The sequence below is a fragment of the Eucyclogobius newberryi genome, unplaced genomic scaffold (assembly GCF_026437365.1).
Source record: "Eucyclogobius newberryi isolate DKJ021-1_F unplaced genomic scaffold, fEucNew1.0.hap1 SCAF_15, whole genome shotgun sequence".
Classification (NCBI taxonomy): domain Eukaryota; kingdom Metazoa; phylum Chordata; class Actinopteri; order Gobiiformes; family Gobiidae; genus Eucyclogobius; species Eucyclogobius newberryi.
Window position 1 is genome coordinate 9,538,281 of NW_027315779.1, and position 11,958 is coordinate 9,550,238.

Here is an 11,958-nt window from a genome sequence, read left to right on the forward strand (position 1 = left end):
CACGTCTAAAAATCGTGCCTCTCTACATTCTGGCTATCTCTTTTTTCTAAAATAAAAAAAAAATTGGCATGTCAGCGCCCCCAACTGTACAAAAAATGTATTGAGAGATAGGAAATGGCCAAAACAAATCTGTTCGTAGAATCATGAAATTTGGCGCAGGGGTAGATGGTGACAAGATAAGTTTAAAAAAAAAATATTCCGACAACGCTGTCCGTCTGACCAAATGTCTGCCAAATTGGATAAAAATGTGCTAAGCATAACTCGAGAGAACCATGTCATATTTGTTACGCCGTAGCCGTAGCGATGACAGAAACCTCCCATGTTATTCCAATGGGGAAATCGCCAGATCTCTGAAATTTTAACATGCTGCCACTTTATACTTTTACGAACTCCTCCAAGGGTGTTAGCCCTATTAGCCTAAAATTTGGTGAGACTCATCTTCAGGGGTGGACCATAACAAATGTATCAACATTTTTTTTCTAAGAGTCATGGACTTTGTGCGGCGGAGCCGCAAACTTTTCCCTTCAAATGCAAAGCAAAGGGGAATAGACGCGACAGGGTCACGGATTCAGCAGTAGATGTAATAAAAGGTAAATTGTGGCGTGGCGTGGCATCGCCGCTTGCGGCTATATTTATTATTATTATCAAGTAATTGTGAGCAAACATTACAAAATCTTAGTGTTAATCTTTTCTTGATTCTGTTTGCTGCTCTTTTGAAATTATTTTAGTTTGGAAATTGACAAAAAGTTCTTGTAGCTTTAAAGTTGAAAAATGTGCGTAAATGGCGACGGCACGTTGTTCTTGTAGAGATTTACCAGATTTACCATTATTTGGACCAAACTCTTTCCATCACTTTGCCATTTTCTGATAATTTCTCTCTTGTCTTGTCCCAGATTCATGTTGTCAGTTTTTGGTATTCGACCCATTGCTTTCAGCTGCATTTTGGTCATCGCTGGAGCACAGAGGAGAGTTTCGATTTAGGAATATGTTCAAATTGATTTAAAATGACTCCTGTGTGCTCCAACGGATGGAAAGGCCATTTAGAGTTTATTTTAGTTGGCGAAATTTACTCTGCTTTTCAACCTGCTCCTGAAATCACGTTCATCATCGTTCACCCGAGCGTAGACTTCAAACTTGTTCTCGCTTTAGCTCGTAGCAAATGTAAGTTGAACAGTTAATTTCCTAAACTCAGTAAAAAAGCCGTCTTATGACTCCTCGCATCTTGTTGTGAAACTTAAGACTCTAAATATACGGTACAGAGTGTACAGTGGACACCGGGCTTCAAATGAACATCATATCATCTGATGGAGGATTAAACCTTGTGGACTTTTGTTTTCTGAACGCTCCGTTTTATTATGAATCTTGAGTTTAAACGATGGTGAACGTTTGGACTGGACTGGGTTGAAAAACAGCGCCATCCATCGGCGCCTCATTTATCCGTGCAAGATCAGACCCGCCGTGAACTTGTTTGTTTTGTGAACACTATGACGTTTGTGATTAATTAGCTTGCTTATCGTCTCCATAGAAACCCAGTTAACTTGGCAGTGTTAAAACTGAACGAGCAGGGGCTGTTGGACAAATTGAAAAACAGATGGTGGTATGACAAAGGCGAGTGCGGCATCGGGGGAGGGGACACCAAGGTCAGCACCGCGACTGACCACTGCGGTAAACACGACTCGTGCCACGGGCAACCGGCAGGACGCGGCATCAGGCGGAAAAGCGTGGCAACAGGTGGAAAAACGTGGCAACAGGCGACAGAAAACAGAAAAAAATAGTTAAAAGGTCTGCAAACGTGTGGCACAGGAACTGTAAAAGCACAAGGTCAGGTTTGGACGCTGGTCCGGTGCTGTGGAGTCTGGAGCAGATGTTGAACCCAGTGTTCAAAAGGGTCTTTTACCTTGATTGCCAAATGTTGGGATAATTGCAATCAAATAAAAATCACCAGCAACTGTAATTGTTAATTGTACATATTAAGCTAGATTTACTCAAGACCTTTCAATCCTGTTATAATTGCTTTCCCTTCTCAGTTATCCAGTTGTATCTAAAGGGATTCATGCAGTTTTGAGTCATCGTTATTCTCCTGTAATCGAGGCGCCATGGCCTGACCTCAAACATGCAAGAATCACCACAATTAAAGCCCTGAGCAAGTTTATGATAACTGCTAGAACATGCTCAAAAGCCCCATGTTTCTGTAAGAGCCTCTTATGCTGCTCCGTGACACTCCTCGTCTTATTTATAGCAAAGAGTTTAGTTATTTATATTATTTATTTATATTTTATAAATAAATATTATTTATTATTTATTTATATTTTTAGCGCAGAGATAGCACTATGGTGGAAACTTACAAACATTCGACTATGTTTTATTTGGTAACATTGTACGGAAATTGAGTTTGAAGTGTTACTATGGAGACAACATAACTCCAGGTTTAAGCAGGGATTCTGAAGTGTCAGGTGCAGCCTTTACCTGAACCTGCCGCCGTCCTGCCGCTGCCGGTTGCCCAAAGTGATATAGTAATACACATCTTGGCCATAGGGAGTCAGCACTGCACAGATGGAGTATTAAATCATATCACTTCATGTTTGTGTGAATGTAAAGGTGCTAGCTCAGCTCTCAATGCTCTGTCAGGTTTGCTGCCGTAGCTGCTTCAATAACATAAGATAACATCCAGATGCATAATGTTATTTATGTTATTCCCTTTGCCCCGCCCCCTCTGAAGAATCCCGATAAACCTGGCCGTGCTCAAGCTCAACGAGCAGGCCGTGTTAGACAAACTGAAAAACAAGTGGTGGTATGACAAGGGCGAGTGCGGCCACAAGGACTCCGGCAGAAAGGTCAGTTCTGTGGGGCAAGGAGCGGCCCTGCACCTGCCACACACCTGCACCTGCCACACACCTGCACCTGCATCACACCTGCACCTGCCACGCACCTCCACTTGCCACGCACCTACCACACACCTGCACCTACCACACACCAGCCACACACATGCACCTGCCACACACCTGCCACACACATGCACCTACCACACACCTGCCACACACATGTACCTGTCACACACATGAACCTGCCACACACATGCCCCTGCCACACACCTACACCTGCCACACACCTGCACCTCTCTCTCTCTCTGAAATTCTTTGATAAAGTGTCCCAGATTTATGCAGATGAAAATGAAGGATAAAACGGTCTCCACGTCAGCAAAATGTGATTTGATTTGTGCCAGACGATTGTTCTGCTGAAAGTAGAGAAAAGAAAGGGAAGAGAGAGAAAGGAAGGAAGGAAGAAAGAGGCAAAAAGAGCGAGTAGTGAAAGAGTTGGGGATGTAAAGAGCAAATGAGAGAGAGACAGCAGCTATTATTTGTCGCACGGTTTAAGAACAGAAACAAAAATAACAAAGATGAATAACCGTTCACATTCTCAGATAAAAGCATTCGATGAGCGGGGGCCTTTATCTCCACGAACCGGACTCGTCCCGCTTGTTGCCATGGAAACGCCATTGGCTATAATATTCCTCAGAAGCAAAGGGCTTGAAGATTAAACACGACACTGCCAGTAAAACTATATGCGACAGCCTTCTTGATTCTCAGTTTGAATAGAGCTGGAGGTCAGAACTCTCAGGTGAACTCTCAGAACCCTCGAGTGAACTCTCAGAACCCTCATGTAAACTCTCAGAACCCTCGAGTGAACTCTCAGAACCCTCATGTGAACTCTCAGAACCCTCATGTAAACTCTCAGAACCCTCGAGTGAACTCTCAGAACCCTCATGTGAACTCTCAGAACCCTCGAGTGAACTCTCAGAACCCTCATGTGAACTCTCAGAACCCTCATGTAAACTCTCAGAACCTCATGTGAACTCTCAGAACCCTCGGGTGAACTCTCAGAACCCTCATGTAAACTCTCAGAACCTCATGTGAACTCTCAGAACCCTCATGTAAACTCTCAGAACCTCATGTGAACTCTCAGAACCCTCGGGTGAACTCTCAGAACCCTCATGTGAACTCTCAGAACCCTCATGTGAACTCTCAGAACCCTCATGTGAACTCTCAGAACCCTCATGTGAACTCTCAGAACCCTCATGTAAACTCTCAGAACCCTCATTTGAACTCTCAGAACCCTCATGTGAACTCTCAGAACCCTCGGGTGAACTCTCAGAACCCTCATGTGAACTCTCAGAACCCTCATGTAAACTCTCAGAACCCTCATTTGAACTCTCAGAACCCTCATGTGAACTCTCAGAACCCTCATTTGAACTCTCAGAACCCTCATGTAAACTCTCAGAACCCTCATTTGAACTCTCAGAACCCTCATGTAAACTCTCAGAACCCTCATGTGAACTCTCAGAACCCTCATGTGAACTCTCAGAACCCTCATGTGAACTCTCAGAACCCTCATGTGAACTCTCAGAACCCTCATGTAAACTCTCAGAACCCTCATGTGAACTCTCAGAACCCTCATTTGAACTCTCAGAACCCTCATGTGAACTCTCAGAACCCTCATGTAAACTCTCAGAACCCTCATGTAAACTCTCAGAACCCTCATTTGAACTCTCAGAACCCTCATGTAAACTCTCAGAACCCTCATGTAAACTCTCAGAACCCTCATGTGAACTCTCAGAACCCTCATGTAAACTCTCAGAACCCTCGAGTGAACTCTCAGAACCCTCATGTGAACTCTCAGAACCCTCATGTAAACTCTCAGAACCCTCGAGTGAACTCTCAGAACCCTCATGTGAACTCTCAGAACCCTCGAGTGAACTCTCAGAACCCTCAAGTGAACTCTCAGAACCCTCATGTAAACTCTCAGAACCCTCATGTAAACTCTCAGAACCCTCAAGTGAACTCTCAGAACCCTCATGTAAACTCTCAGAACCCTCGAGTGAACTCTCAGAACCCTAAGGTGAACTCTCAGGGTCAGAGGTCAAGTTTAGGGTTCATGTCTAGGGCTCAGGACTGGCACAGACACTCACGATAGTAACAGTAACTTTCTCAGTTTAAATAGTTTCTTCTCTGGACTAACACACTGCAGCTCAAACTGAACATTTACGTTGACTATATTGACATCACCAAATATACACAAAACCACTGTGACATCACCAAATACACACAAAACCCCTGTGACAACACCATATACACAAAACGCTGAGACACCACCAAATACACACAAAACCACTGTGACATCACCAAATACACACAAAACCCCTGTGACAACACCATATACACAAAACGCTGAGACATCACCAAATACACACAAAACCACTGTGACATCACCAAATATACACAAAACCCCTGTGACAACACCATATACACAAAACGCTGAGACATCACCAAATACACACAAAACCACTGTGACATCACCAAATACACACAAAACCACTGTGACATCACCAAATACACACAAAACCACTGTGACATCACCAAATACACACAAAACCCCTGTGACATCACCAAATACACACAAAACCCCTGTGACATCACCAAATACACGCAAAACACTGAGACATTACCAAATATACACAAAACAACTGTGAAACCACTACACAAGACAAATCTTTCACAAACACAGGCGAAATAATGAAAAGACTAGAGTTCACAAATGTTATTTAAATTAGACATTTGCCACTGTTTTGTTTCTTTTTTGTTTTGGGACTTTGGAAGGTTGGAAAATCTTTCAAGAGGAACAAATGTGAAATGTGTCTCTAAAGCTGCTGCACGGTGTAAGAGTGGCCCCATGCTTGTTTCCGTGGAGACGTCCCACATTGCATTAAACTAAGCAAGTTACTGGCTAGATATGTGGAGAGGCGAGTCCGCTCACTGTAAGAAGGCAACGTATAAATAAAAACACTTGAATTTTAAATAAATGCAAGATTAGTTGAATGCCATAGTTTGGGACATTCCAGGCAAAGCAGTAAAATCTCCATGGAGACCAGCAATCCAGTAGGTGGCGGTAAATGCACCTTTTCAGCTGCCAACCGCCATTAAAAATAACACGACAAGAACGTGCAGGTTGTAAACCTGTCTAGAGAGAGCATCTCCATGGTAACAAGCTCCAGGTTGTGATGGAAATTCTACTGCGTTTTAGAGGAGCATTTTTAGAGGAGCGTTTTAGAGGACTGTTTTTAGAGGAGCGTTTTAGAGGAGCGTTTTATAGGACCGTTTTAGAGGAGTGTTTTTAGAGGAGTGTTTTATTAGAGCGTTTTTAGATAAGTGTTTTAGTGGAGCGTTTTAGAGAAGTGTTTTAGAGAAGAGTTTTTAGAGGAGTGTTTTAGAGAAGCGTTTTTAGAGGAGTGTTTTAGAGAAGCGTTTTTAGAGGAGTGTTTTAGAGAAGCGTTTTAGAGGAGAGTTTTATAGGACCGTTTTAGAGGAGCGTTTTATAGGACCGTTTTAGAGGAGCGTTTTTAGAGGAGTGTTTTAGAGAAGCGTTTTAGAGGAGCGTTTTTAGAGGAGTGTTTTAGAGAAGCGTTTTAGAGGAGCGTTTTTAGAGGAGTGTTTTATCAGAGCGTTTTTAAATAAGTGTTTTAGTGGAGCGTTTTAGAGAAGAGTTTTTAGAGGAGTGTTTTAGAGAAGCGTTTTTAGAGGAGTGTTTTAGAGAAGCGTTTTAGAGGACTGTTTTTAGAGGAGCGTTTTAGAGGAGCGTTTTAGAGGAGCGTTTTATAGGACCGTTTTAGAGGAGTGTTTTTAGAGGAGTGTTTTATTAGAGCGTTTTAGAGAAGTGTTTTAGAGAAGAGTTTTAGAGAAGTGTTTTAGAGAAGAGTTTTTAGAGGAGTGTTTTAGAGAAGCGTTTTTAGAGGAGTGTTTTATTAGAGCGTTTTTAGATAAGTGTTTTAGTGGAGCGTTTTAGAGAAGAGTTTTTAGAGGAGTGTTTTAGAGAAGCGTTTTTAGAGGAGTGTTTTAGAGAAGCGTTTTTAGAGGAGTGTTTTAGAGAAGCGTTTTTAGAGGAGTGTTTTAGAGAAGCGTTTTTAGAGGAGTGTTTTATTAGAGCGTTTTTAGATAAGTGTTTTAGTGGAGCGTTTTAGAGAAGAGTTTTTAGAGGAGTGTTTTAGAGAAGAGTTTTTAGAGGAGTGTTTTAGAGAAGCGTTTTTAGAGGAGTGTTTTAGAGAAGCGTTTTTAGAGGAGTGTTTTAGAGAAGCGTTTTAGAGGAGAGTTTTATAGGACCGTTTTAGAGGAGCGTTTTTAGAGGAGTGTTTTAGAGAAGCGTTTTAGAGGAGCGTTTTATAGGACCGTTTTAGAGGAGCGTTTTTAGAGGAGTGTTTTATTAGAGCGTTTTTAAATAAGTGTTTTAGTGGAGCGTTTTAGAGAAGAGTTTTTAGAGGAGTGTTTTAGAGAAGCGTTTTTAGAGGAGTGTTTTAGAGAAGCGTTTTTAGAGGAGTGTTTTAGAGAAGCGTTTTTAGAGGAGTGTTTTAGAGAAGCGTTTTTAGAGGAGTGTTTTAGAGAAGCGTTTTAGAGGACTGTTTTTAGAGGAGCGTTTTAGAGGAGCGTTTTATAGGACCGTTTTAGAGGAGTGTTTTTAGAGGAGTGTTTTAGTGGAGCGTTTTAGAGAAGTGTTTTAGAGAAGAGTTTTTAGAGGAGTTTTTTAGAGAAGCGTTTTTAGAGGAGTGTTTTAGAGGAGCGTTTTTTGAAGGAGCGTTTCAGAGGAGCGTTTTGAAAGGAGCCTTTTAGAGGAGCGTTTTAGAGGAGCGTTTTTAGAGGAACATTTTAGAGATGAGTGTTTTAGAGGAGCGTTTGGGGCTGTACAGTTGTCTCACTCATGTCTACGTTTCAGGACAAAACCAGCGCTCTGAGCCTTAGTAACGTGGCCGGGGTCTTTTATATCCTCATTGGAGGTTTGGGGCTGGCCATGCTCGTCGCTCTGCTCGAGTTCTGCTACAAGTCCAGGATCGAGTCCCGCCGCATGAAGGTGAGCCCCCCACCGACCTTTAACCTCTACAAACCTGTCCGTCATTCACACTTGTTCAGTGGTGGAAGGGGCAAGTTTGTTACATATAGGGCGCACAACAGGTTTTTTATGCATTTCTAATTTTTACTTTATTTTCTGTATTTATACCTGTCGCACATTTAAATGATAGTTTTACACCAATCGAGCCGGTATTTGAGGAGACAACGTTGAAAAATCTGTTGAAAATGACAGGAAGTGACATCACACCAGGGACACTCATTCCAGTCAAAGTTTATGCAGAATTTACACATATATATATATATATATATATATATATATATATATATATATATATATATATATATATATATATATATATATATATTACTATCTAAGCATTAATTCAACAAAATAAAGTCACTTTCATATATATATATATATATATATATATATATTTTTTTTTTTTTTTTTTTTTGTCGTATAAAAAAAATTGTGACGATTGATGAGTTTGGCCCAGAGTTTGCTGGGTAATTTCCTAGAATGATGTCATCAATTACAAACAGCAATTGAAATGATAGACCTAAAAACAGTTTTTACATTTTTTAGCAAAATTCAAACTATGTTTATCAATATTTAAAAATTGAGCATATAGATAAAGAAGCAGTAGAACTCTCAGAGTGACACATCACGTCACTTGGCGTTTGTCTGTAGATGATCCCATATCGAACATGGCGGAGTCTAGCAATTTTTACTTTACTTTATTTTATTTTATTATTATCTTATTTTTATTTTCATCTTTATCTTTTTATTTTATTTATCTATTTTATTTTATTTTCTTCTCCCTCAATTCCCTATTAAGATATGAGAGGAGTTTTGTTAATAAGAGTTTTTTTGTTTTGTTTATTATATTATTCTTCTATAACTTTATATAATCTGTCCTTTTCCTCCTGTATCTTCTGCATTGTAACAACAAAATTTCCCCATGTGTGGACATTAAAGGATTATCTTATCTTATCTCAGTGGTCCGTGGTTCGAATCCCGCTCTAGACATACACGTAGATAGAGCGGTCAGATCCACTGAATGTACGGTTAAATTCAAGGTTAACTCTGTGATTTAGACTCTTCAGACAGGTGTTGAAACACATGAAGTCCTTGGAATAGTTTAGATTTCAATCTGGACATGTTAAAGATTTGAACTTTGAACTGAATCTCGATTTAAAATCCTTAAACATGTCAGAAAAACTGCTTTATTTTGAGGTGTTTAAAGTGGATTGTTTTCCTCCGGCCATTCACAGATGTGTGTCTCAGGACTAGTTATGTTGTGTAATTGAACAAAGTGAAACATAAATCAGATTGCTCACCCTCCAGTGGCCTTTGAACAGACCACAGCCTCATTAAAGACAGCAGAGCTTCAAGAGAGTCAGTGAAGGCGTCGCAGAGGGACAAACAAGATGACCACATCTCTCTGCTTTCATCACAATGATCCGACAGTGCGTGCTTCAAACCAAGCTAAAGCTGCATCCAACCATTTTCAGACTTTAAAACCCTTTCATTTCACAAACCAACCACATGCAAAGTTTGTTGCATAAGAAACAAAACTGGTTCATATGAAACATCAGCAGGTGCTGTCGGCATAAATGCACCCCTAATGAAGGTGTCTAGTTGCTCCTCTGCAGCTAAATGCAGAGGAGCAACTAGATACAGAGGAGCAGCTAGAGTCAGAGGAGCAGCTAGAGTGAGCAGCTAGAGTCAGAGGAGCAGCTAGAGTCAGAGGAGCAACTAGAGTGAGCAGCTAGAGTCAGAGGAGCAGCTAGAGTCAGAGGAGCAACTAGAGTGAGCAGCTAGAGTCAGAGGAGCAGCTAGAGTCAGAGGAGCAGCTAGAGTCAGAGGAGCAACTAGAGTGAGCAGCTAGAGTCAGAGGAGCAGCTAGATACAGAGGAGCAGCTAGAGTCAGAGGAGCAGCTAGAGTCAGAGGAGCAGCTAGATGCAGAGGAGCCACTAGAGTCAGAGGAGCAGCTAGAGTCAGAGGAGCAACTAGAGTCAGAGGAGCAGCTAGAGTAAGAGGAGCAGCTAGAGTCAGAGGAGCAACTAGAGTCAGAGGAGCAACTAGAGTGAGCAGCTAGAGTCAGAGGAGCAGCTAGAGTCAGAGGAGCAACTAGAGTGAGCAGCTAGAGTCAGAGGAGCAGCTAGATACAGAGGAGCAGCTAGAGTCAGAGGAGCAGCTAGAGTCAGAGGAGCAGCTAGATGCAGAGGAGCCATTAGAGTCAGAGGAGCAGCTAGAGTCAGAGGAGCAACTAGAGTCAGAGGAGCAGCTAGAGTAAGAGGAGCAGCTAGAGTCAGAGGAGCAACTAGAGTCAGAGGAGCAACTAGAGTGAGCAGCTAGAGTCAGAGGAGCAGCTAGATACAGAGGAGCAGCTAGAGTCAGAGGAGCAACTAGAGTGAGCAGCTAGAGTCAGAGGAGCAGCTAGAGTCAGAGGAGCAACTAGAGTCAGAGGAGCAGCTAGAGTCAGAGGAGCAGCTAGAGTCAGAGGAGCAACTAGAGTCAGAGGAGGAGCTAGAGTCAGAGGAGCAGCTAGATGCAGAGGAGCAACTAGAGTCAGAGGAGCAGCTAGAGTCAGAGGAGCAACTAGAGTCAGAGGAGCAGCTAGAGTCAGAGGAGCAGCTAGAGTCAGAGGAGCAGCTAGAGTCAGAGGAGCAGCTAGAGTCAGAGGAGCAGCTAGATGCAGAGGAGCAACTAGAGTCAGAGGAGCAGCTAGAGTCAGAGGAGCAGCTAGTCAGAGGAGCAGCTAGATGCAGAGGAGCAACTAGAGTCAGAGGAGCAGCTAGAGTCAGAGGAGCAGCTAGTCAGAGGAGCAGCTAGATGCAGAGGAGCAACTAGAGTCAGAGGAGCCACTAGAGTCAGAGGAGCAGCTAGATGCAGAGGAGCAGCTAGAGTCAGAGGAGCAGCTAGATGCAGAGGAGCAGCTAGAGTCAGAGGAGCAGCTAGATTTTTGGTCCAGTGTTTGCTGGGTAATTTCCTAGTGTGATGTCATCAATTACAAACAGGAAGTGAAATTATAAACCTAAAAAATGTGCCATTCTTTGATAAATGTTTTAGTTTTTTTTTTTTGCAAGATTCAAAATATATGTAACTAAACTGCATTTTAGTTCAATGAGTGGTCCGACCTGTAGGGGGCACTTTCAGTTTGCTCGGACCACAGCAGAATATGTTGCATATTTTAACGCAAGTGACTAAACCCTGGGTCATGTGTCTGTTCTTCTGTTCCAGGAGTTGATCGACGCGGCAATGATGAGCTCCAGCCTCAGTGGGATGGCGCCGGGCGGGGGGGGAGTCATGATGAGCAGTTTTTCAGGCGGGGGAGGAGTCATGATGCGCAGTGTGTCCGCCTCGGGAGCTCCGGGTCTGGGAGAGAACGGCAGAGCGGTGCCCTGCATGAGCAAAGGGGGCGGGCTCTCCTCCACGGGCATGTGACCACCGCCGAGCCGCCGCTGCACGGGACAAACACGCTGACAGAGCCCATCCCCTGCTGGTTCTGGAAGGAAAATGTTTTTGCAATTTTTTCCCGTAGAGTTTTGGAAAACTTAAATCATGAACACTAAGGCCAAATGTAGCGTTTGAGCCCAGTTCTTCGAGTCTTAAACGTTGTCATCTGCACAACGTGAGTGCTGCGACTGAAGATGACGCCATGCCTCTCCTCAAGGATGTGTTTTTACCCAACACTTTTTTAAAAAGGACTGTTTGCATCAATCATAGAAGTGGCAGGAATATGATAAAATAAGATCACTTTTATTCGTCCCACACTGGGGAAACTCCAGTGTAGCCAAGCACAATTCAAGAACAGCAGGAGAATAAAAACATATATTTAGATTTTTTGTAATTTTATATAAAGACTTGAAACTCAAAGCCTGGGAGTTGGGACTTGACTTGACTTTTGGGGGTTTGTTTCTGTGCACTGTGTGTTTATTTCCTCCATTGACAGTAATCCTGACCAAGACCTGTAATAATATTTGCCAAAACATAAGAACTGTAAATGAAACAGTTTAAACACAAACTGACTGTGGAGTTGTGAAAAAGACTCCTGTTAA

General features: G+C 42.5%; 1 protein-coding gene across 2 annotated transcripts in view; it reads left to right on the forward strand.

Moving 5' to 3' along the window:
• Nucleotides 1-11,456, forward strand: part of LOC140360657 (glutamate receptor 1-like) — an 83,751-nt gene extending 72,295 nt beyond the window's left edge. The window contains exons 16-18 of one of the 2 annotated variants that reach the window (XM_072445981.1): nt 1,526-1,640; nt 7,759-7,893; nt 11,141-11,456. In XM_072445981.1, the coding sequence (XP_072302082.1) occupies nt 1,526-1,640; nt 7,759-7,893; nt 11,141-11,344 (454 nt within the window). In that variant the 3' untranslated portion in view covers nt 11,345-11,456. Of the gene's footprint in view, nt 1-1,525; nt 1,641-2,719; nt 2,835-7,758; nt 7,894-11,140 lie in introns of both variants that reach the window. The other variant, XM_072445980.1, reaches the window with a different exon arrangement.
• The last annotated feature ends 502 nt before the right edge of the window (nt 11,457-11,958 follow it).